The sequence below is a fragment of the Heterodontus francisci genome, chromosome 26 (genome assembly GCF_036365525.1).
Source record: "Heterodontus francisci isolate sHetFra1 chromosome 26, sHetFra1.hap1, whole genome shotgun sequence".
NCBI lineage: Eukaryota > Metazoa > Chordata > Chondrichthyes > Heterodontiformes > Heterodontidae > Heterodontus > Heterodontus francisci.
This window is the reverse complement of record NC_090396.1, coordinates 43,560,346-43,583,995: the sequence shown is the minus strand read 5'-3', so window position 1 is coordinate 43,583,995 and position 23,650 is coordinate 43,560,346. Positions and strand designations below refer to the sequence as shown.

At 41.9% G+C, this 23,650-nt stretch overlaps 1 protein-coding gene across 2 annotated transcripts in view; it reads right to left on the bottom strand.

Annotated features, from left to right (window-relative positions):
• The window catches only part of LOC137384291 (alpha-1,6-mannosylglycoprotein 6-beta-N-acetylglucosaminyltransferase B-like), a 994,997-nt gene that overhangs the window by 147,620 nt on the left and 823,727 nt on the right, over positions 1-23,650 (bottom strand). For both annotated transcript variants that reach the window (XM_068058117.1, XM_068058116.1), the window contains one exon: positions 12,389-12,522. In XM_068058117.1, the coding sequence (XP_067914218.1) occupies positions 12,389-12,522 (134 nt within the window). The remainder of the gene's footprint in view (positions 1-12,388; positions 12,523-23,650) is intronic.

Here is a 23,650-nt window from a genome sequence, read left to right as displayed (position 1 = left end):
AAGTGTGCTCTGCCATCAAAGACTTTTACCCCATGTTGATTTCCAGACTTAGGTTACCTATGTAGGTGCAGGAGCCCAATTAAATAGAACTGTGTTTGGTTGTTGTGGAAGATTTGTCCATGATTACCACTTGAGGACGGTGAAAGCTGCTATTAAATCAATACAGTTACTGCAAAGATAGATGACTACCAAAGAATATTAATCATTTCCTTTGTAATGATTTTCCACTCTGAACAGTGAACTTAGTGCAGTTATACATCACTGCTCAGCTTGTGTAAACAAAGAATCCTGACATATCTAATTTTAAGCAGAGAGCAACTACCACTTTTTAAAAATCCATTTTAATGGGATAGTGGGTGCACAGTGTCAGGGAGCCTCCCTGATTGATTCTAAACTCCCTTCCACCACAAATCCTCTGATTTTATCGAATGAACCACGAGAAACAATAAGTTCTAATGATACAGGCAAATAAAAATGGGAAAAAGATGAACACAACAATGAGGTACAAAAATAACATTTGGAGACAAGAAAAGGTACAGAATGAGAAACTAATTGCAGCAAAGGCACAGGCAACAGAGGATGTGAAAGAATAAAAAGGGTAAAGGCAAATTCATAATTAAAAGTAAATAGAGAATGAAATGAAAGAAGACACAATCCGAGAAGAATAAGAAAGAATTGCTGGATATGAGGCTTGACATGGCTTAACATGCAAAATGTGATCAGCAGACATTAATTACATCACCCAAGCAATCCCAGTTATGTCTGCCAAGCATTATCTTCTCCAGCTACTTAAACATTAATATAACCTTGCCCTGCAGCTTGCAAGAAGATATCATTCCAACAGATTTCTTGGATATTTGGGTGTTGATTTTGATGCAGTGTTGCCATGACATAGTATCTTGTAAGGAGAAGACATAGTAAGTGAAGTAATGGGTACCACAATAGGATTTGTTAAAAACATTTTTGTTTGACTAAAACTGAAACTAAAATTCTGGGAACAGTGAAATGTGTAGTCTACAGCAGTTACAGCTTGTCACTCGTTACAGAATCCAACATGACAACTATTATAAGAGTTTAGAGGGGTAGATTACACCCAGCCATTCCAGTGGAATTCTCAATGCAGTGATTCTACTATTACACCAATGTGTTTTGCTGAATGATAATATTCTTTGGTCCAGTGGCTGGAGATCTGAAGTTGTATTTTTTTAAAGACAAGTTGCCAGCAAAGTCATCCTTTCAGCTTAAGATGATCACCTAAGTTGCAACCCTGTAGCGTACATTACAATGCTTGTGAGGAGAGAGATGAAATGTCTGCTAGTTTCCCAGCAAGAACCAAGACTCAGGAAGTTTAAAGAACTACCTGTTCTCTCAGCAAGCTGAGGAATACTGCTAACTGCTATGTTTGAATGACTGAGCGACTGTTATGTGACAAGCCCCTCCCCATCTGTGGTTTTAAGCTTTTTTTTCTCTGCAGCAGAGGAGAAGCAACTGGACCATGACATGAGCGGACCCTAAGTGGAGATCCCTCTCTCTCTTTCTCCATTCCAAATTGAAAGCTTTTAAATCCTGCTTGTTGACTGACCACCTTTGCATACTCTGGCTATAATCAGAAACTCCATTGGAGGAAATCATCTGCATCGCTATCTCCAAGAGACACACTGAACCAGTCATTTACCTCTTCAAACTAAAATCCTCAGGACCACTGAATTCAGCTAGAAGCCAGCCGAATCACCAAACCTCACATATTGTATACCTTTTTTATGGACTTTAACTCAACCAATCTAGGTTTCCCCACTCTGTAACCCATTCATGTGTGCGCAAACCTCTAGTGTGTTTGTGAGAGTGAAAGTTGGCACATTGTTTATTATTTTATTAGTTTGATTTATGTACAATAAAGTTAACCTCTTCCTTTGTTAACACAAGAAAACCTGTCTGTTTGATTCTTGTTATGATCATCGCAAGTAAGTAATCAAAAACCTACTGAAATGGCCAGTACATCCATTTTAAGAAAGAATTAAACCTGTTGTGGTCTAACAAGGAGAGGAAAAAAAGGGAAGCCTCTGACTCTCTCGGCCTGACTGGCCGAATCAGTTTTGAACTTGATGAACTGGTTGGCCCGCCTGAATATGCCATCAGTTACCACCTTTATGCAATGATGTACAGATGATTGTGAGATTCGACACTTGTCTCCTGTGGAAGCCTGGAATGAGCCTAATGCATAGAAGTTAAGTTCGACTGTGACCTTTAGAGCCACTGGCATTGGATGGTCACCCATGCAATTGGAGCTGACCTTCGCTGCCATCATCTTACACAGAGATGCCACAGTCTCTCGTGACAGGCACAGTCTTCTAAAACACTGGTGCTCTCACATCTGCAGGAAGCTCAACCGCTGCCAGTACGCCCTGTCTCCTCACAGGTCTTTGCACCCAATGCACACTGTGGCTTTCTGCCCCTCCTCCATTACCAGGCTGCACCTGCAGGTGGCCAGGAGATTGCTGATGTCCTTGGCCACTTGCCCGCCTGCCCGTCCCTCCTTGTCTGGTTCTCTTCCTCACTGGAGGACACTCCTCCAGAATGGACAATGCCTATGACAGCAGCATCCCAAAAACATAATGGGGACGGCTTTTTACTGCCTTCTGCGCGGAAAGGCACTCAGACAACACCCACCCGCCCTCCCCAACCCAGAATAAATCTCAGAAGCTAGGAGTATCAACTCATTCAAGTGAGCCCTGGTGAGCCAGCAATATCAGCCCAGACCTTTAAATTTACTGTGAAATCAAACACACAAAACTCCAGCACCTCAAACTCCTTCAGTGAGAGCCATTGACGCTCATTGAAAGCTGTCGGGTCTGCAAGCCCCTGTGTGACTCTTGTGCATAAAGTAAAATGGCACGGAGGACATAAAATAGCAGTCAATTAGCTGGTTAACTACCTCAATTGGTGTCAATTGCCTGAAATCGTAAAGTGAGCGGTGTCCCTATCTTGCCTGCTGTCCAATGAGCGTAAAATGGCAATCTGGCATCATGACGTCGGGGACCCGTTCCGACATCATCACCCACCATTTTATACTGAAGCCGCCTCCGAGGACGACCGATTTGTCAAGGTAAAATTTCGGCCGATGTGTCTAGCGAAGATATGAATTGCAGAATGATGAACAGCTGCTGTCCGAAAGCAAAAACAAGATAAAACCAAAACCTGCAAAGAAAAAGGAAACAAAACGGGGCACAGTCTATGGTCTGAAATTGTTGAACTCAATGTTGAGTCTGGAAAGCTGTAGAGAGCCTAATCGAAAGACGAAGTGCTGTTCCTCACTTTACATTGAGCTTCATTAGAAGACTGCAGGAGGCTGAGGACAGAGAGGCCAGCATGAGAGCAAGGTGGAGAATTAAAATGACAAGCAACAGGAAGCTTATGGTCAAGTCTGCAGACTGAATGGGGTATTCTGCAAAGCATTCACCCAATCTGCATTTGGTCTCCCCAATGTAGATCACACCACATTGTGAGCCATGAATACTCCATACTAAATTACTAGGGCGGCACAGTGGCGCAGTGGTTAGCAGCGCAGCCTCACAGCTCCAGCGACCCGGGTTCAATTCTGGGTACTGCCTGTGTGAAGCTCTCCCTGTGTCTGTGTGGGTTTTCTCCGGGTGCTCCGGTTTCCTCCCACAGCCAAAAGACTTGCAGGTTGGTAGGTAAATTGGCCATTATAAATTGCCCCTAGTATAGGTAGGTGGTAGGGAAAATATAGGGACAGGTGGGGATGTGGTAGGAATATGGGATTAATGTAGGATTAGTATAAATGGGTGGTTGATGGTCGGCACAGACTCGGTGGGCCGAAGGGCCTATTTCAGTGCTGTATCTCTAAATAAATAAAATAAAATAAAAAATGAAAGAAGAACACATAAATCGCTGTTTCACTTGGAAGGTGAGTTTTAGGCCTTGGACGGTGAAGAGACAAGAGGTAAAAGGGCAGGTATTGCATCTCCTGCACTCGCATGGAAAGGTGCTGTGGGAAGAGGAGAGGTTATTGGGGATGATTGAGGAATGGACCAGGGTTTTGCAGAGGGAATGGTCTCTTTGGAATGCTGAAAGAGGAGGGGAGGGGAAGATGTGTTTGGTGGTGACATCACGCTGGTGGTGGCAGAAATGGTGGAGATGATCCATTGAATATGAAGTGGGGTGGGGTGGAAGGTGAGGGCGAGGGGAAACCTGTCATGGTTCTGGGAGAGAGGGGAAGGGGTGAGAGCAGAAGTGCAGGAAATGGGCCGGACACAGTTGAGGGCCCTGTCAACCATCGTGAGGGGAATCCTCGGTGGAGGAAAAAAGAAGAGATATCACAGATATGGAAGGTTGCAGCATTAGAATAGACGCGATGGAGACAGAGAAACTGGGAGAATCAAATGAATCCTTACAGGAAGCAAGGTGTGAGGAAATGTAGTCGAGGTAGATGTGGGAATCAGTGGGCTTATAATGAATATTTGTTGATAGCCTATCCCCAGAAATGGAGACAGAGAAGTCGAGGAGGCAAGGAGAAGAGTTGGAGATGGACCATGTGAAGGTGAGAGAAGGGTGGAAATTGAAAGAAATTAAAGTGGTCTAGATTGTGCAGAAATTATTCATTGCATGCTGACAGGTTTTTGTGGAGTTTCCACTGATGAAACCTTGCAAAATAATATTTAACATCATGATGGACTCCATCTCTCTCCCCCCCATTATGAAACAGGGCTGAAAGAAATTTTTCAACACACACTGGGGATCAAACTTAGGACTTTTGTTGAGCTACTTAGCTGAAGATTGCAGCAGCTCACACACTTACCCACTGAACTACCAAGGAGAAGCTAAAAGCTGCACTTGCAATGACTTTCATCAGGAATGTGTTTCCCAGTTTTAGTCAACTGAGAATATTTATAAAAATGGATTGTGGCACCCATCACATTATTTAAAATAATACAAGGTTGTGACTAATAAAATTGAGAATAATTGGATGAAACAGTTAAATTCTTAAGATCACAAGGGTGGTTGGAGAAAAAGCCCATTCATTTTTCTTTAGAGCCTACTGTCAGGTCTCTGGTTGTTGTTAATGTCAAAAAAGATTTTGAATTTAGTCCAATATATAATAGAACACTTAATGTTCTTGCGAATCACTTGTTAACGGCGCTATATAAATACAAGTTACTGTTGTTGATATCTCCTCAAACAGCAGAATGTACCACATTCTTAAACTTCAAGTTTTTTTAAATAACAGCAATAAATATGACCATTACTTGTTAGCTTTCTGTTTTCTATTCATTTGATTTTAGCCAGCTCCCTGTATCCTCCAGGATCAGCACACTGAGTTTAACATATTACAGATTACAGAAATGCATAAAAAATGTTTATTGAAACTATTTTTGGGAATAGGATAATATATCTGAGAGCAATAGTTCCTAATCTGTTTATTTTATTTTAAAAAGTTAAGCGCATAAGTGTCCTTTAAAAATGCATGTCTGAAATGTGCAGCAAATAGTTTGGAAAACTGCAGGCATGAAACCACTATTTTACCTCTGTGCCTTTAACTCATTTCAATATTGATGTATTCATGCTCACAACTCCCCACATTGTGAGAATGCAGTCATACAGTCAGGAAAAGGGCAAATGAAGGTGAGATGTTTCCCAGAGGAGAATTTAAAATCACTTACATAGAATAAGATTAACTTTCTGCAAGGGTGAAGAGAGCCCCAGAGCTGCTGGGAAGTTCCCCCTCGTCCTTGCCTTCTTTCCTACTCTCTCCCAGCCTTACCTTCCTCTATCCCTCCCACCCATACTTCCTTCCTTCATTCCCTCCTACTCTGCCTTCCTTCCTTCCCGCCACCTCCTCTGTTTCCCTCCCTTCCTTTTCTTCCTTTATTCTTTCTGCTTCTCCCTTCCTTCTTTGATTTCCTCCTTTACTTCCTTCCTCCTCCCTTCCCTTCTTCTATAGGTGGGCAGCACCTAGGCTCTATTCATTTAAGGAATATCTCTAAAAATGAACCAGATTAAAAAAAAGAACTCAACTCTTTAAACTAACAAAGGTTGGACTTTATGCAGTGGCTCAGACAGTATTTGAAGAGACAGATTAATGTTTTGAGTGGAGTCACTTCCACAGAATTCTATTCTTTTCTCAGATCCTGATGCTGATTTGACACCATATTCAGTAGGTAGTATTTAGTATCATTGTCTCATAAAATATTGGGGTCCCAAACCGAACCTTTGCATGGGGCAGAAGTTGCCCCTAAACATAATTGTACAGCTCAAGGATTTGGGATACAATTGTCATTAACCATTCTGCAGAAGAATTAACCAAAGAGACTGCTCATGTGTAGAATAAATGTTGATATAGACTGGTTGGGCTGAGTAGCTTGTCTCTGTGTTGTAACTTTAGCATATTTCTATGCATTATTCAAATTCAAAAGCAAGTTTGTTTAAATTTGCATGATATCACTATTATTATGTATATTTTGCTGCTTATGATTCTTCCAGCTGGTAGGTGGAGCACATAACATGGTCAGCTATTAAGGTGACATACAGTGGTCCATACACTTCAAGTGGAACAGTTACTCTGATAAAAAACAAGTGGAACACATTAGCAATTTTAACAAGTTGCTCTGGTGAAAGTAGCTGTAGGGTACTGGAGATGTGGTGAATCTGTAAAATGGTCAAGTTTAATTTAAAATAATTTGTTTGCTGAATTGAAACACTGCATTAAAGTATTGTACAGGAGTACTGTAGAAAAAAAAGTGATTTACAAATCACTTAATTTTGGATAACAAAATGTTGATTGCAGGAACAGTGGGCCCAACATCCTCAATCTCCCTTAACCAAATCAAAGCAAAACCTTCACACTATCCAGCCAATTATTGTGCAAATGTTCCCACGATCTTTTCCCCAGAACAAAGCTCTAACTGCATCTGTGAAACATAGCTGATTATAGAACAAGGTGTTTTGACTAATCCGCAACCTGTCAAGTTTCCCCAATGAAATGTGAAATTGAATTTTCGAACTTTTTGTCTCTGTATTTCCCATTTTCAAATACTTCTGTAACCAATGGTGCGTACTTCATGTCTGTATCATAGTAGATCTTCCATGATATTGCTCGTGGTGAGTCAATAACATTCTCTTCATGATAATAGGAATCTTTACACTATGTAGGGGATAACATCAGGACCACTGATTTACAATTACTGAAAATGTCAAATTCCATTTTAATTAAATGCCTGCTATGAACTTGGGATTGTTGTAGATCCCTTTTCTGGTTCAGTGGCATCAGTCATTCCCTTAAGCAATCTCACACTGCCTTACACCTACATGCACAATAGAATAATCTAGGGATATAATAACAGAAACCCTTGTGATCAAAATTGGATATTCACATCTTTCATGCATGTATTTTTTCAAATTCCTCAAAGGTGGATCAAGCAAAATTGATCAAATGAGACTAAATATGTAGGTATGAAATGCTAACCTGCATTATTTTATGTCAAAAGAACACTTAGGACAATAGTTATGATTAAGTTCACTTAATTCAATCAATTCAAGTTGATTGTGTAATAATACCAATTAATAAACATGCCATGCTTCCCTACATCATCTTATTTAACTCAAGCAGAATCACTGCGTTGCATTATCTTGTCTTTCTGAGTTTACCTTTTGTTGCCTGACAGCCAACACACCATCCTGTTACCAAAATTTCCTTTACTGTGTCTCCCTAATGTAACTAGACTGGTAATCCAGAGCCCAGGCTAAAGCTCTGGGGACATGGGTTCGAATCCCACCACAGCAGACGTGAAATCTGAATTCAATTGATAAATATGGAATTAAAAGCTAGTCTAATGGTGACCATGAAACCACTGTCGATTGTTGTAAAAACCCATCTGGTCCACTAATGTCCTTTAGGGAAGGAAATCTGCCGTCCTTACCGGGTCTGGCCTACATGTGGCTCTAGACCCACAGCAATGTGGTTGACTTAAAAAAAAAGCCCTCTGAAATGGCCTAGCAAGCCACTCAGTTCAAGGGCAATTAGGGATGGGTAATAAATGCTGGCCTAGCCGGTGAAACCCGCATCCCACAAATGAATAAAAAAAAAATACTGGCAGATCAAGTGGCTTTCAAACACATTTTAACTTTTGGATGGCAGATTGGCGGAATGTGCTGGCAGCCAGCGCATTCCAGCAGGAAAGAGGGCAGAGACATTCTGAGGCCCGGACCTCATTTAAATAGATAAAAGCAAAATACTACGGATGCTGGAAATCTGAAATAAAAACAAGAAACGCTGGAAATACTCAGCAGGTCTGGCAGCATCTGTGGAGAGAGAAGCAGAGTTAACGTTTCAGGTCAGTAACCCTTCTTCAGAACTGGAAGAAGGGTCACTGACCTGAAATGTTAACTTTGCTTCTCTCTCCAGAGATACTGCCAGACCTGCTGAGTATTTCCAGCATTTCTTGTTTTTATCTCATTTAAATAGAACCTGGGAGCTGCCCATCCCTCGTCGGCATCCTGTGCAGCTCGCCAGCTGCCGGCAATATCATGCAGCCCATTGTGGTATTGATGATGGGCCTGGGCTTTGGTAACACTGGCAAAGTGTCCTAGAGTATGGCAAAGCTATGCTGGATGTCCTGGTATTTGATGGTAGTGCAATGGGACTGCTGGAGTTTGGCAGTATCAGGAGTCTGGCATCACCAGGGCAAGACCTGAGTTTTTTTTCAAATCTGTGGACAAAACTATTGTCAAACCTTTGAGAATGGCTGAGTCCTACAAGTCAAAACTTTATTGAAGGCAATTGGGGAAATAAAATCAGGTTATTATGAAATAAGCTACTTAACATTTTTTATTTTGCTTAAACTCTTCTTTTAGACATTATAAATTTCAAATACTAAAAATAGCAGATAATAAATGTTCAGAAAGCAGCAATGCATCACAAATACATTGTCAGAGCCAGTTGACATGGATCTCTTCTATTTTAACTGTGTACACTTGAATTTATAAAGACAAAAATTGACACAAATGTAACAACAGGTTAGTAAGGCTAGCCATTCTCCTATGGCATTGCATATGGAGAATAAAGACTATTATCTTCAGGTGGAAGTGGCTTAAAGGGTAGGGGTCAACTTGACCAGAATGCGTGGATGTAATTCAATCCTCATTTTAAAGTTATACAGTTTGTTCCTATTTTTATATAACACTTTGTGCTGATAGAATTATTAATAGATAACTAAGGAAAGGTAGCTCTTTAGATGCAGGGAAGTAGAGTTGGTTGCAGCACAATCAATTTTCTGTAGAACCGGCTGAGGAACTGGGAAACAGAAAATTGAGGTGAGTATAGTCAGTAGATGGATGGTGGATGCAGTTATAGTGTGGCAAGTTTACAGAGGCAGTTTCCATTATAAATGTTCACATAGGAAATTAAAAAGGGAAAAAAATTGACCCAGAAGTGTAACAAAAATTTGACAACAAGAATCAAGCTTTTGTATACAGGAAGTTTGCACAGAAACAGGATTTTTAAAATGTAATTGATACAGTCAACTTCCATTAAACTGGAGTTTCGCTTACCAGGTAATTACCTTTGAAAAACTGCCTGAAGTAACTGTCCTTTCATCATCAACATTTAAGCATCTTTCAACACCCCTAAATGGGACACATTATCCTGAATAACTGGGTTACAAAATCATACCTCAAATATAGTTTTAATAGATGCAAGCAAAATTGGGCATTTCCACTTACCAGTGAACAACCTGAAGGATGCCACTGTAGTTTAATGTGGTTCGTGCCTCGGTCACTTACACAAGGTTCTACAGCTAAAGCTTCTTTGCATTGCTATATACTGCTTGATGATTCATGGGGGAATCAAAGCTCTTAGGTACATCAGGCGGATGTGTTGGTGGGTTCAGGTTGGTCAGATTGGGATAATCAGCAGTTTTTAAAAAATATTTCTATATTGTGACAGTCTTCTTAATTTAATGCAGTTCATAACAGGGCTGGTTAAACACATCTCCACTGATATCAAGTCTATGTTGCCATTTACTGCTTCAGAGGAAAAATTGTCTTTTAAAGGGGTCTGATATTTTCTGTTTTAGCATGTGGAATTAAGTTTAAGCTTGGGCTCTAATTTATGAGGTCATTTGATGAAAGGCTATTGAAAATAAACAATATAAAAGGCACTATTGAATGTTTGGTGAAAGAGCCTGTCATGTAATGTTAATGGGATTCCCACTTTAAATAGTCATTTGGGAGAACAGAACTTGAGTATTGCTGAAAACAGAGACATTTTGTTGAAGCTTTTGTCTTGCATTCATCAGGACAATTTGCAAGAATAACAATGTAAGGGAAAACAACAAATTTATACTATATGAGAAGAGAGTGCTGATTGGTTGGCAAGTGGACCCTGATTGGTAGAGGCGTCACCATGGAAAATGCACCAGCTTATGATGACTGACTGTTAACTGCCAACCTTTGTTTGAAATTTAAAACAGGCAGCTCGACTCTGATTAGCCCAGGCATTACCTTGAGGAATGAACCAGTGAATGGCTGTCAGTTATTTTGGTTAGCTGAAATAGTTGCAATGTGTGTACATGTTCTTTCTGTCTGCAAACAACAGGGCCCTGTGTATTAATATATGTAGCTCCCAGTACGTGCAAATGCGCCACACTGCGAGCCCGAATGACAATCTTAAATTGGTTGTCAGCGTAATTTAGTTTAGTTTAGTTTAGAGATACAGCACTGAAACAGGCCCTTCGGCCCACTGAGTCTGTGCTGACCATCAACCACCCATATATACTAATCCTACACTTTTCCCATATTCCTACCACATCCCCACCTGTCTCTATATTTCCCTACCACCTACCTATACTAGGGGCAATTTATAATGGCCAATTTACCTACCAACCAGCAAGTCTTTTGGATTGTGGGAGGAAACCGGAGCACCCAGAGAAAACCCACGCAGACACAGGGAGAACTTGCAAACTCCACACAGGCAGTACCCAGAATTGAACCCGGGTCGCTAGAGCTGTGAGGCTGCGCTGCTAACCACTGCGCCACTGTGCACCACTGCGCAGAGGATTATTTAGCAAATGTTGTCCAATCACGGAATCACATCTAATATTGGACACTGTGTTTGAGTTTTGCAAGCACGGGCTGGTTGGGTACGGTCTGTACCTTGCCCGTTGCGAACAGCAGAAGGGACATGTTGTTTGATACGATCCGCCAGTCTTTGGGACATAAGGCCTATATACCTAGCATCACACTGATCTTGAAATTCATATATCACATTACTCATTTTGTGTGATAGGCAGGACGTCTTTTTGGCTCCACGGCAGCATCCTGTTAGTGGCGAACACCACACGTGCTGCTACTGCATAGTAGCAGCATGAAACAGCTGGCTCGAATTTTTGGGATACATTACCCTTCTAGGGTAACCTGAGGTAGACTGGGCATTTTCCAGGGCCGAAAATTACGGCCTTAGGTCCTTTCAGACGTCTGCGCGATATATAGCGAGAAATGATCTGATCAGGGTAGCCATTGTCACGCAGAATGCCTTTGAATCGCCCTATTTCAGCATCAAGCTTACATGGTAAGCAAATGGCTTGGGCCCTATTTATGGGGTTGCCAATAAGGCTAACCTTATAGCATGTTGAACTGTGAAATTCATATATAATATGTTGATAATTCTGTTTTGTATTAACCTTTTCGGATAATCCAGGAATTTCTTTTTGGATCTGGTTTATTAGTGCGTGACCAATTGAAAAAACTATAGTACCTAGCACTCCACATATACTATAGAACAACCAGAGAATAGGTTTATAAACTGTTAATAGATGTTTACATTTAGGTCTAAGAGGAAGCTACAATGAAAAACCTATCACAAATGGAAGAAACATGTCCTTACGGAGACTTTGTCTTATCAAGTTAGCTTTAAATTGAAGCAGCTTATGTGAACCAATACTGAGCACAGTCCACTGAAAACTGATTTTCTAAATAAATATGCTTAATAAAGTCAGAAATCAGGTGGAGATAATAGTCTTTTAAATATTCTATTCTTCAAAAGCTGGGCCAGCTATTTGCTTTTGACACAAATGACTTTGCTCAGTCAGAGATTATTAAAAACAAACTACAGCATTTAGCTTATCTACAATTACAATGAAGATAAACTCTTTTAAGCAAGCTGCAGTTTTCATCATTATGTATTAACTTATAATGCAGCAATCCCTGTAACTTTAACATGAAACAGAATATCTATAGTAAATTCAGAAAAGATTAATATGAATGTTTTAAAATGGTCGGACTGTTGGAACTCAAGATGGTCAGTCATGGGGGTGTTGAAATGCACCTGTTGCACCAATCACCTTTTTCTTGAAGCATTAATATAGTAATTACTTACGAAACATAGTCATGTATTGCTTCGGGTTGAGATTCCAGTGGCCCCAGTTTGTTCGGTAACCATGGAGATTTGCATAATCATCAAAATTGTATGCTGGCTCTGTGCCAAATGTGTCAATTACCCGGATCCGGCATCTGAAAATCAAAACAAAAGGATGAAAAGCCAAATTGTATGTGAATCCTCAGTGCAAATTCTGCACAAGTGCCATTCAGTTCAGTTAGGCCTGTACACTTTCATCAAGAATGGCTTATACACCTTTAGCAGGAACACCAAACAACACATCACCTACTGATTAGTTCAGGAAGTATGGGGGATGAACCCACTGTATTTTCTAGAGAATATTAAGGAACTTTTATTCTTCCCATTGGAATACAAACTGCGACAGACACCTAGCTCAAAGTGTTCATGTCTGATCAATCATCTGCAAAAGGACTTTCTGTTCTTTCCACTTGTTAAAAAATAGAGATAAAGGGAGGAACAAATCCATTAGGCGTTGTAAAGTTTCTATTTCTGACGGACTAATCCTGAATCATGTATTCTCTTGCACTCTTGTAGAAATGCTACAACAGTGGCTTCAAGAATACAACTTATGGAAACAGCTCAGCAGCTTCTTTAGATTTTTTGTGGTGGTCACACCTGAAAACAATTGTGTTCTTCATGGTGATAACGTTTTAAGTCACACAGCTCAAATTTTCTGTAGGCAGGAAATTCTGTTTGGCATGATTTCTGCATCATTACAGATTTGGAGAGGAGAGAGGTAGCTTTAGGTACGCAATTGTGTGCATTATCAATTCACTTTGAACTGAGCTTTCCTGTGGATGGAATAGAATTCCGAATGATCTTCTGGTAAGCATGAAAACTGTTGGATGATTGCCTTAAAGAGTGATGTCTCTTTAAGATCTTTGTATGCTACTGAGCTAACTGCCAGGACACAGTCATGTGACTCAGAGCCAGAGTAACGCTGCAATTGTAACACCCAGAGTACGGATCTGTAAATAGTTCTGTACTATATATAAAGTATTCAGCTGTAATAAACCTGTTCATGATCTTCAGCAAATTGGACTCCACACATCTCATTTATGTTGCATCAGACAACATAAAGAATTCATTACATGCTGTGGTGAAAAGACAAAGTCTGAGGTTGAAGGGCAAAGTTAAAACAGTCCTGAAAACAATCTTTCCTACAGCCAGTAGAGAGAAAGTTCAAGAAAAATACTGGCTCAAACAGTGCCATAGAGTCATAGAGTTATACAATACAGAAACAGGCCCTTCGGCCCACCATGCCTGCGCCGGACATCAAGCACCGATCTATTCTAATCCCATTTTCCAGCAGTTGGTCTGTAGCCTTGTATGCTAGGGCATTTCAAGCGCCCTCCAGTGTTTTTCATGCCTTCTCCTCGCTCTCCTAATTACTTTTTTAAATACCCCCCTACACCATCTATAATCATCTAGGGCCTCCGCTGTTTTCAGCCCTCTGAATCTATCATAAGCCTCCTTTTTTTTCCTTATCCAATCCTTTATATCCCTTGACATCCAGTGTTCCCTGGACTTATTTTTCCTACCCTTCAGCTTTACGGGAACATGTTGGCCCTGAACCCTTACTATTTTCTTTTTGAATGGCTCCCACTAGTCTGATGTAGACTTTCCTACAAGTAGCTGCTCCCAGTCCACTTTGGCCAAATCCTGCTTTATCATATTGAAATTGCCTTCTTCCAATTCAGTACCTTTATTTTCGGTCCATCGTTGTCCTTTTCCATAATTACCTTAAATCTTACAGTTATGGTCACTATCCCCGAAATGCTCCCCCACTGACACTTCTACCACTTGTCCAGCTTCATTCCCTAGGATTAGGTCCAGTACCACCCCTTCTATTGTAGGACTTTCTACGTGTTGGCTTAAAAAGCTCTCCTGAATGCACTTTAAGAATGCTGCCCCCTTTAAGCCTTTTGCTTTAAGACTATCCCAATTAATATTGGGGAAGTTGAAATCTCCTACTATTATTACCCTATTATTTTTACACCTCTCTGAGATTTGCCTGCATATCTGCTCCTCTAACTCTCCCTGACTGTTTGGAGGCCTGTAGTACATTCCCAGCCAAGTGATTGCCCCCTTTTTGTTTTTTCAGTTCTACTCATATGGTCTCATTTGAGGAACCTTCTAAGATATCATCCCTCCTTACTGCAGTAATTGACTCCTTGATCAATAGTGCAATGCCACCTCCTCTTTTACACCCCCCTGCTGTCACTCCTGAAGACTCGATATTCTGGAATATTAAGCTGCCTGTCCTACCCTTCCCTCAACCATGTCGCTGTGATAGCAATAATATCATATTCCCATGTGTTAACCAACGCCCTCAATTCATCGCCCTTACGTGTAAGACTCCTTGCCTTAAAATAGATGCAATCCAGCCTTGCATTATTCGCTTGTGCCTTAACAGGTCTATATTTGCTCTACCTTCCAGACTGACTTAGTTTCTTTTCTATATTTGGCTGTGCATCACCCCCTACTGTACCTGCACTCTGTATCGTTTCCGCCTGCCAAATTAGCTTAAGTCCCCCCCACCCCCACAACCTCCCTGCAAGGATGTTGGTCTCGTTGGGGTTCAGGTGCAACCCGTCCGACTAGAAACAGACCCGGTGATCCAGGAAACTAAAGCCCTCCCCCCTGCACCATCTCTTAAGTCAAGCACTCATCTCGGTGAGTAAAGAAGAATTTATCTCACGCTGAAGAAGACAGAGCACAGAACAGCAAGCTGCAAAAAAATCATGTGAGTCATTGTGCCAAGGGCCGAGGGATATTGTTTTAAAAATTAGCTTTGATGGCATCAAAAGATTTTTTGTTCAAACGGTCCCTGTAGAAAAAAAAAATGAGGAAGACCAAACCTTTCCTGAGCTGATCGATATCGGTGCCATTACAGGAGTTAGAAAAAATGTGGGAAAACCCAGATCACTGCAGAACCTTCATCCGTGAAGCCAGAGTTAAAAAAACATTAAACTACTCAAGCATGAATAAGAGCTTCCATTCACAAAGCCACAGTAAAACCACTTGAGTGTGAAGAACATAAAAACTCTCTAAAAAAAGCCCATTGAACTGCCCTATTGAACAGCTGTGTAAACAAAACAGGCTTAAGTGCTGGAAGCAAGATAAACACACAGTACTAGCAAACACTTGTTCCTGTCAATCAAAGCAGCTAGTATAAATAACAGAGAGTCTCTGAAAGGGAAACAGTGCAGAGTCATAGAATAAGTCTTAAAGCAAAAGAACAGCAGAAATATGGATACCAAATTTCCCAGCACGAACTGGAAGGCCATGGATATCCTATCTGAGTTCCAACTTTTCAAACAGAGAATGCAGTTTTGTTTCACAGACCAAGTAATTGTAGAACTAGAAAAACAGGATATAAAAATACTAATAACAGTTAGAAATGAGGGATTACATAGAATTAACATCTCTGGACTATCTGATGAGGACCAGAAAGATCCCGCAAAGATATGGAGAGTGTTAGAAGATCAGCTCTGATTACGAGTGAATTTTCGAATTCACCGCCTGGAATTGGTGTCCTACAGGCAACAGCCATAGGAATCAATAGGCCAGGTCGTCAGTCATTTATGTTGCATCAGACAACATAGGTCATAGGTAGCTTCACGTGCCCATTTTTGTGCAATATCAATTGACATTAATCTGAGCTTTCCTGTGGATGGAATAGAATTCCGAATGATCTTCTGATTAGTATGAAAACTACACATCTGACTCACTATTACCAAGAGATATGGTTGGGCGCGTCAAGTAATTGGACAATGCAACGTCAAAGCAGTAGAAGACTAACCATGCTATCGTAAAATTAGATCAAGATATATATGTTTTTTTTGCTGCTAACATTTTAATATCAAGAACAATGACAACATTGGAATGATTATCTGGACAACATAGCTTTTTAAACAATTTGCAGGTTACAAGTATTTTGGATTTAGAAGTGAATGGATTCTCCAGTGAAATGAAGATATCAAAAACTATAAGTTACGCAGTTATTAAACCAATTTAATTTCAGTTGACAAATCATGCCATAATTAGCAGAAGTTACAGGGCATTGGGATTCTTACTTAATGCCTTTTAATGCCTTAATGCTAATTTCCTCACTGAACATGTACTGATGTAACACCTGCTGGGTTCGTCCATGGCTATTGGAAATGTTGGTATCATGGTAGGTATTAGATCTGCTGATAGTGTAAGGGAGACTGGCATAGGGAACCATGGGATATTTGGCGTAACTTAGGTCCCAGTAACTTGAGACAGCTTGCCTGCTTGACGCACAAACTATATGAATACCTAATCAGAAGGTAATGAGCTCAGGAGGAAGACACCCGAATCCTATGAATAGTCTAAGAATCCTATGAATAGGGTAATCAAGAAGTTGACGAGGTGAATAATATAACCAAGGTAGGATGAGATCAGGGAAGGCAATAGATGGGAGACGATGTAATTAAGAAACAGTTTACCAAGTAAACCTCCTGTAAAACTGTATAAAATGACTACTGGAACAATGTACTAGCAGAACCCCTACCATCATTCATGACAGTAGGACTTCTCCTTGCAGCTCATAAATAAAGATCGCTCGTTTGTACAAGACATCTGACTCTCGAGGCGTTTTTGGGTACCGGGGCAAGCCCTCACCCTTACACTTGGTGTAGTCAGCAGGATACACCACATCAGGACCACGACAGTGAGGAGACCAATCAAGGGGTGAGCACCTTTTATTTTACCACCCAAATTTAGGAAACGTCTACCTCGCAGTTGTGGCACTGGTATTTAAGTGGGAATCAAAGAACCAACGCCTGGAGACTTGCGTGCCGAGCGATCAAAAAGTGCGTCAGGGTAGTTGGTCGTGAGTTGAGAGAACCAGGCAGAGAGCCATGCTAAGAAAGCCGCAATGCAGAGCCACATAGTAGGTGAAGCCGCGCAGGAGATTTAGAGGTATCCCAAAGGCTGTTATCATCTAGGAGATCGCGCTGAGAGAGACTGCAAAGCAGACCTTCACAAGAGGTCGAGCTGCGCAGGGGATTTAAAGGGTATCCTGTAGGTCAATACCACTTGGGCAGACCACATCCTGACAGAATGACCAATAGCGCAGAAGGTCTAGATTGAGGACTGGAGGGGTCCCTTACCAAGTTTATAGTAGATGAGAACTTGACCAGTAAAATGAAAAAAAGATGGGTGGAAATCTAATGACCCCCCCAGAAGCACAAAGAGCATGGTGGAAGGGCCAAAAGAAAGATCAGAACGATAAGACAATTAGGATCATAATCAATTCTTTTATGGGACTCTGCCGGCGAGTCCACAAACATTCCCAAAAGCAGAAACAAATTAACAGCCAGTCCAGAAACAAGTCCAGAGATAGAAACAAGTTTCAGGAAACGATTGGTGGAAATTACATTGGATGTACCACAGTAGTCTAAAATGCTGTTGAAAGGTCAAGAAAAACGTGTGTGTGTGTGTGTGTGTGTGTGTGTGTGTGTGTGTGTGTGTGTGTGTGTGTGTGTGTGTGTGTGTGTGTGTGTGTGTGTGTGTGTGTGTGTGTGTGTGTGTCTATGTTGGTGTTTGGTCTCTTTGTGCGTTCAGTGGTCCACGTTGTACAGATTTCGGACGACCCTGTCGGTGAGGCAGAACAGTAAATGCAGGGGTCCACATGTAAAGACAGACAAATTAAAGCAGTCTGGCTGTTGGTGTATCAGGCTAAGTGTAAGCAGCAGGAGGAAAAGCGTAGACAGTCGTAGTTAGAATTGAGTACATTAAGGAAAGAGAAGGAAGATAGGTGTGACATAGTTGACAGGATAAAGAGTCAATTACAGAAAGGAAGGGATAAATGAGACGAGGAATGACCCAGACATATCGAAGAGACAACTTGGTGGGCCGGGGAAGTGGAGTTCCTGAAGGCATATTGTGCAGATATATCAAAGGGAAAGGGAAAAGAGGGAGGCAGATGAGAGATTGTTGAAGCAGAGGTGTAGTGAAGCTGAGCAGGAGCGAGATTTACTCAGTCCGACCAGAGGAAGGGAAAATGGCTCAAGGCACCTGGGACGAAATGAAGACTTGGGTAATTAGGGCTATGGGCCTCAGAAAAGCAGACACATATCAGCTAGTTCAGAGTACCCATCAAAGAATGACTGTGAAAGGCTGCTGCGTAAATTCTTGGTGATAGTCTGCTTGTGAGAGTTTATCTTTTTCCATTAGTTTCTAATTATTATTGTTGAAGACATTTGAAGAAAGGCGAATTGAGATCATTGACGTAATTGATTTATTTCTGTTTCCCTTCCTTTAAACGCACGTGCTTCTCTTTTCTGTCTGTGGGTGTATTTTATTTGGGCACATGATGTTTGTGTGCTTGAATTTGTGATTTTCAGTGCAATTTTAAATCTGAGACATAATGGCACAAATTATTGGCAACTGGGGATGAAGCTCCAGTTTGTTTTCCAAACATAAATATCAGTCCGGAGCCTTGTAAAAGTCCGGCAGAAACCCAGTTTTAGCCTTTCAAACTTTTGCAGCAAGTTAAAGAAGACGCAATTCAAACGTGGTCAAGTCGGGAACATCAGAACTTGAAAGTTTTATTTATTTATTTTATTTAGAGATACAGCACTGAAACAGGCCCTTTGGCCACCGAGTCTGTGCTGCCCAACAACCACCCATTTATACTAACCCTACAGTAATCCCATATTCCCTACCACCTACCTACACTAGGGGCAATTTACAATGGCCAATTTTACCTATCACTTGCAAGTCTTTGGCTGTGGGAGGAAACTGGAGCACCCGGTGAAAACCCACGCAGTCACAGGGAGAACTTGCAAACTCCACACAGACAGTACCCAGAATTGAACCTGGGTCCCTGGAGCTGTGAGGCTGCGGTGCTAACCACTGTGCCACTTTGCCGCCCATTTATTCTAAAGGTCAAAGAAAAGTTGCCAGGAGTAGGGGATCAAGTGATTGTTCGGGTCTTACTTGCAAAACCAGGCTTATCATCTCACTGGCAAGGACCTTACGAGGTCCCGATGACTTGTACATGTGGATGTGGAAGGAAAAGGCAAGTGGAAACACTGGACACAGATCAACGGGTATGGAAAGGCAAAGAATAGTAAGGACTAACTGGTGATGACCGGCGTCTGCCATGTTCTCTCTTTACAGGACCATGGAAAACCACAGTACTGCTGATATGTCTGGCAACCACGATCGCAGAAGGAATCAAGTCGGTTGACTGGGGGACCCAACAAGGCCTGTTTGATAAGAACTTTAGCAATGCAGACTGCGATCGGGCGCGTGGAACATTAAATGTCACGGTTAACAAATTAGTATGCCTAAGGAGTAGCTCAGGGCAGTTGGGAATGGAGAACAGCAGTGCCTGAATTTGCAAAGTGTGGCAATGAAGGTTCCCTCTATACTTAAAGCAGTCATGCATAAATCTAGCATCAGTATCATCCACTGTTGTTCTAACTTTATAACTCCTATTCTATCTGTATGCGTTACTTGTTGGATTAAGTTTTATTCAAGTTATTTGTTATTAAATTGTCTAACCAATGTGAACGTTGACTGCAGGGTCCCATTTTGGGTAATCTGTTCACTATTTCTATCCTGAACGAGAGAGGTTGTTAGACTCCAATAAGTGTACATAAGCACATTGGCTAGCTTCATGGCTGAACTGCATCGCCAGATTCACTGATTCAATTGTAACTCTTGTCAGGCAAACCCCCCCACCTGCCAAGAATGAAGAAAATTAATTTCGCCATATGAACATTGATTTTAAACTGCTGATGGTGAAGAAAGAACTTGCTTCAAAAATCAATTGGAGACTTTGGCTGGAGAGAGACATTAGTATATTAACGGACAAGTACTTCAAAGGACAAAGGAGCTATTGCCTGTTCCAATTTAATCCACAGTTGACTTTTGATTACCAGATGTTGAAGCATTCCAGATTAACTACGAAGATGGCCGAATACACAAACAGTAGTCAAGCCAATTTGGTCACATGACTGACTGACTGTTGGAGTTTTTTGAATTTGAGCTTCCAACAGAATTTTGAAATCATAAGGATATTAGCTCCTGGACTGAGAACACCTGTTTGCTCTCATCTCGCTCTCAGCAGCTTTGGAAACCATTGAAGGCATATGAACCCCAAGAGAGAAAAATCTCCTACAGTGAACAAGTTTTAAGAAGAATACTGGGCCCCAACGAAAAGCAAGACTACCTACAATCATGGACCCTACAGCGAGCTCGGAGCACAGTAAAAAAAAACCCTCTTCAGAGATTGCCTCAAACCTCTTCATTTTATTTTTCTTCTCTTTCCTGTCTCTATTTGCATGTGGGTATCGTGTATGCATTCTAGCGTGGGGCACGGCATGTAACTGCAGGCGTGAACCGAATTAGAGTTTAAGTAAGTTTAATAAATGTCACTTTTCTTCTTTAAACCTAATAAAGCCTGTTTGTGCTCATTGCTTTGCCTTATAATTGGAAAGTGGGGCACAAGGATTCAACAAGGGGGAGCTCAAAAAACAGTGTGTTTAAAAATGAAACCCTGTTACAATAAGACCAGGTGAAGACAGTAAAAGACCCATAGACACCTATCTCTCCAAGTTGTAACAGAAATTTAGGTGCTAGCATCCGGAATTTACCCACAGATGAATTAGAGAAATTGGAAATGGGGGGGGTGCGGGGGGAGGTGCACAGTGGCGCAGTGGGTAGCACTGCAGCCTCGCAACTCCAGCGACCCGGATTCAATTCTGGGTACTGCCTGTGCAGAGTTTGCAACTTCTCCCTGTGACCGCGTGGGTTTCCGCCAGGTGCTCCGGTTTCCTCCCACAGCCAAAGACTTGCAGGTTGATAGGTAAATTGGCCATTGTAAATGGCCCCTATTTATTTAGAGATACAGCACTGAAACAGGCCCTTCAGCCCACCGAGTCTGCGCTGATCAATAACCACCCATTTATACTAACCCTACAGTAATCTCATATTCCCTACCACCTACCTACACTAGGGGCAATTTACAATGGCCAATTTACCTACCACCTGCAAGTCTTTGGCTGTGGGAGGAAACCAGAGCACCCGACGAAAACTCACGCAGTCACAGGGAGAACTTGCAAACTCCACACAGGCAGTACCCAGAATCGAACCTGGGTCCCTGGAGCTGTGAGGCTGCGGTGCTAACCACTGAGCCACTGTGCCGCCCTTACGCCACTGTGCCGCCCTAATGTAGGTAGGTGATAGGAGAATGGTGGGAATGTAGTAGGGAATATGGGATTAATGTAGGATTAGTGTTAATGGGTGGTTGTTGGTCGGCACAGACACAGTGGGCCGAAGGGCCTGTTTCAGTGCAGTGACTGTGTGGAAGTGGGTCGCCAAATTGTTCCCACTCAAAACAGCAAGATTAATACAGGTTTTCTTGTGGTCGTGAGTGATTGAATACTAACATGTCTGCAACTGAAGCTAACAGATCTCCAAGCCAGGGTGAAGTATCTTGGGATAAGGTAAAAGCACTATCTATGGAAGAGGTGAGAAAAATGGCTGAGCAGCATGGGATCACCGTACATGGCAAGGCTAGGAAATCTGATCTCCTAAGACTAGTGGCCAATCATTTTTCCCTTGAATCTGAAGATGCAGAAGCAGTGTTAGAAGCAGACCCAGACAGGGTACTGCTAGCAAAGTTAAAATTGGAACAAAGGAAACTTAAATTAGAGGAACGAGAGAGAGAGAGAGAGAGAAAGACAGGAAAGAGAGAGAGAGATGCAGGAGAGGGAGAATGAACCTTCAAAAAAGGAACGTGAAGAAATAGAAAGACAGGAGAGGAAAAGAGAGAGGCAAAAGAGAGAGAGAGAAAAAGAATATTCTGGAAAGAATCCGAAGAGAGAGTGCTGACGCGGCTTAGCTAGGGGGCGACAAAGTAACCCCAGTGAAAGCATGGCCAATATGGAAGAGCATAATTCAGGGCTGGGTACAAGATTGCTAAAACTTGCTCAATTAATTCCAAAATTCAATGAGGAAGATGGGGAAATGTTTTTTGTGTCTTTTGAGAAACTAGCAAGCAGCTAAAATGATCAACTGAGACCTGGTCTCTCTTATTGCAAAGGAAACGAACTGGAAAAGCCCATGAGGTTTATTCCATGTTGCAAGATGAGAGTTCATTAAATTATTAACGGACCAAAAATGCTATCCTCGGGACATATGAATTAGTACCCGAAGCCTATCACCAAAAGTTTAGAACCCTCAAAAAGCAAGCCAATCAAACTTATCTGGAGTTTGAAAGAAGTAAGCCGCTGGCTTTTGACCAGTGGCTGAGGGCTTCAAAAATATATCTCAGCTATGTGACTCTTAGAGAAGTATTCCTGTTAGAGGTATTTAAAAACTCTCCTCCATTCTCAAGAAAGACGCATGGAGAGGACCAATGGGTTCAGGGAGCCTGGCAAGCGGCCGTTCTGGCCAATGAGTGCTTAATTTATAAGTCGGTTTCCCAGGGGAGAACATTTCCTAATCACCCCCACAAACCCGATAATGACAAAGGGTGGGAAGGTGATATGCACCCAGGCAATCCTGGAAGAGAAAGGAAAGCAGAAGACACAGGGTCCCTCCTCCAGCCAAAAAAGATGTGCTGTGAGCAAGAGTGAGACCCAGAGACCTGTGTGCTTCCATTGTAATAAGGCAGGGCATTTAAAAGCCGACTGCTGGAAACTAAAGGGAAAACTGGTAGGGTTAATCAGGGCACAGTACCTCAGTACAGATGGGACCCTGATGGAAAACACAGAACAAGCAGTGGCTTTGACTGCAGTAAGAATGCAACCCAGAAAGCTTACTATGGCCAGTGCAGGAAAAGTTAATAGGATTCCTGAAGGTTATCAGGGTTTTGTATTTGAAGGGAAAGTAACCCCATATCCCTCGAGTGGGGCAAGCAAGCCCATAGTAATTCACAGGGACACAGGGGCCACCAGACCCCTTCTGCTGGGAAAAGGCCTGACCTTTCCCCCAGAGAGTGCAGTGAACACCAGAATGGTGGTGAATGGTATTGGAGGGCAGTGTATGCCTGTACCTGTACATCGGGTGCACCTGGATTGCGACCTAGTTTCGGGACCAGTGACCGTAGAGATTCTCCCTAGTTTGCCTGTGGACGGGGTTGACCTGCTCCTAGGTAATGACCTGGCGGGGGTGAAGGTGGTAGCCCCCCACAGTAGTTAAAGAAAGACCGCAGGTGGTCAGAGACACAGGGCAATGACAGGAGACGGTCCCCTG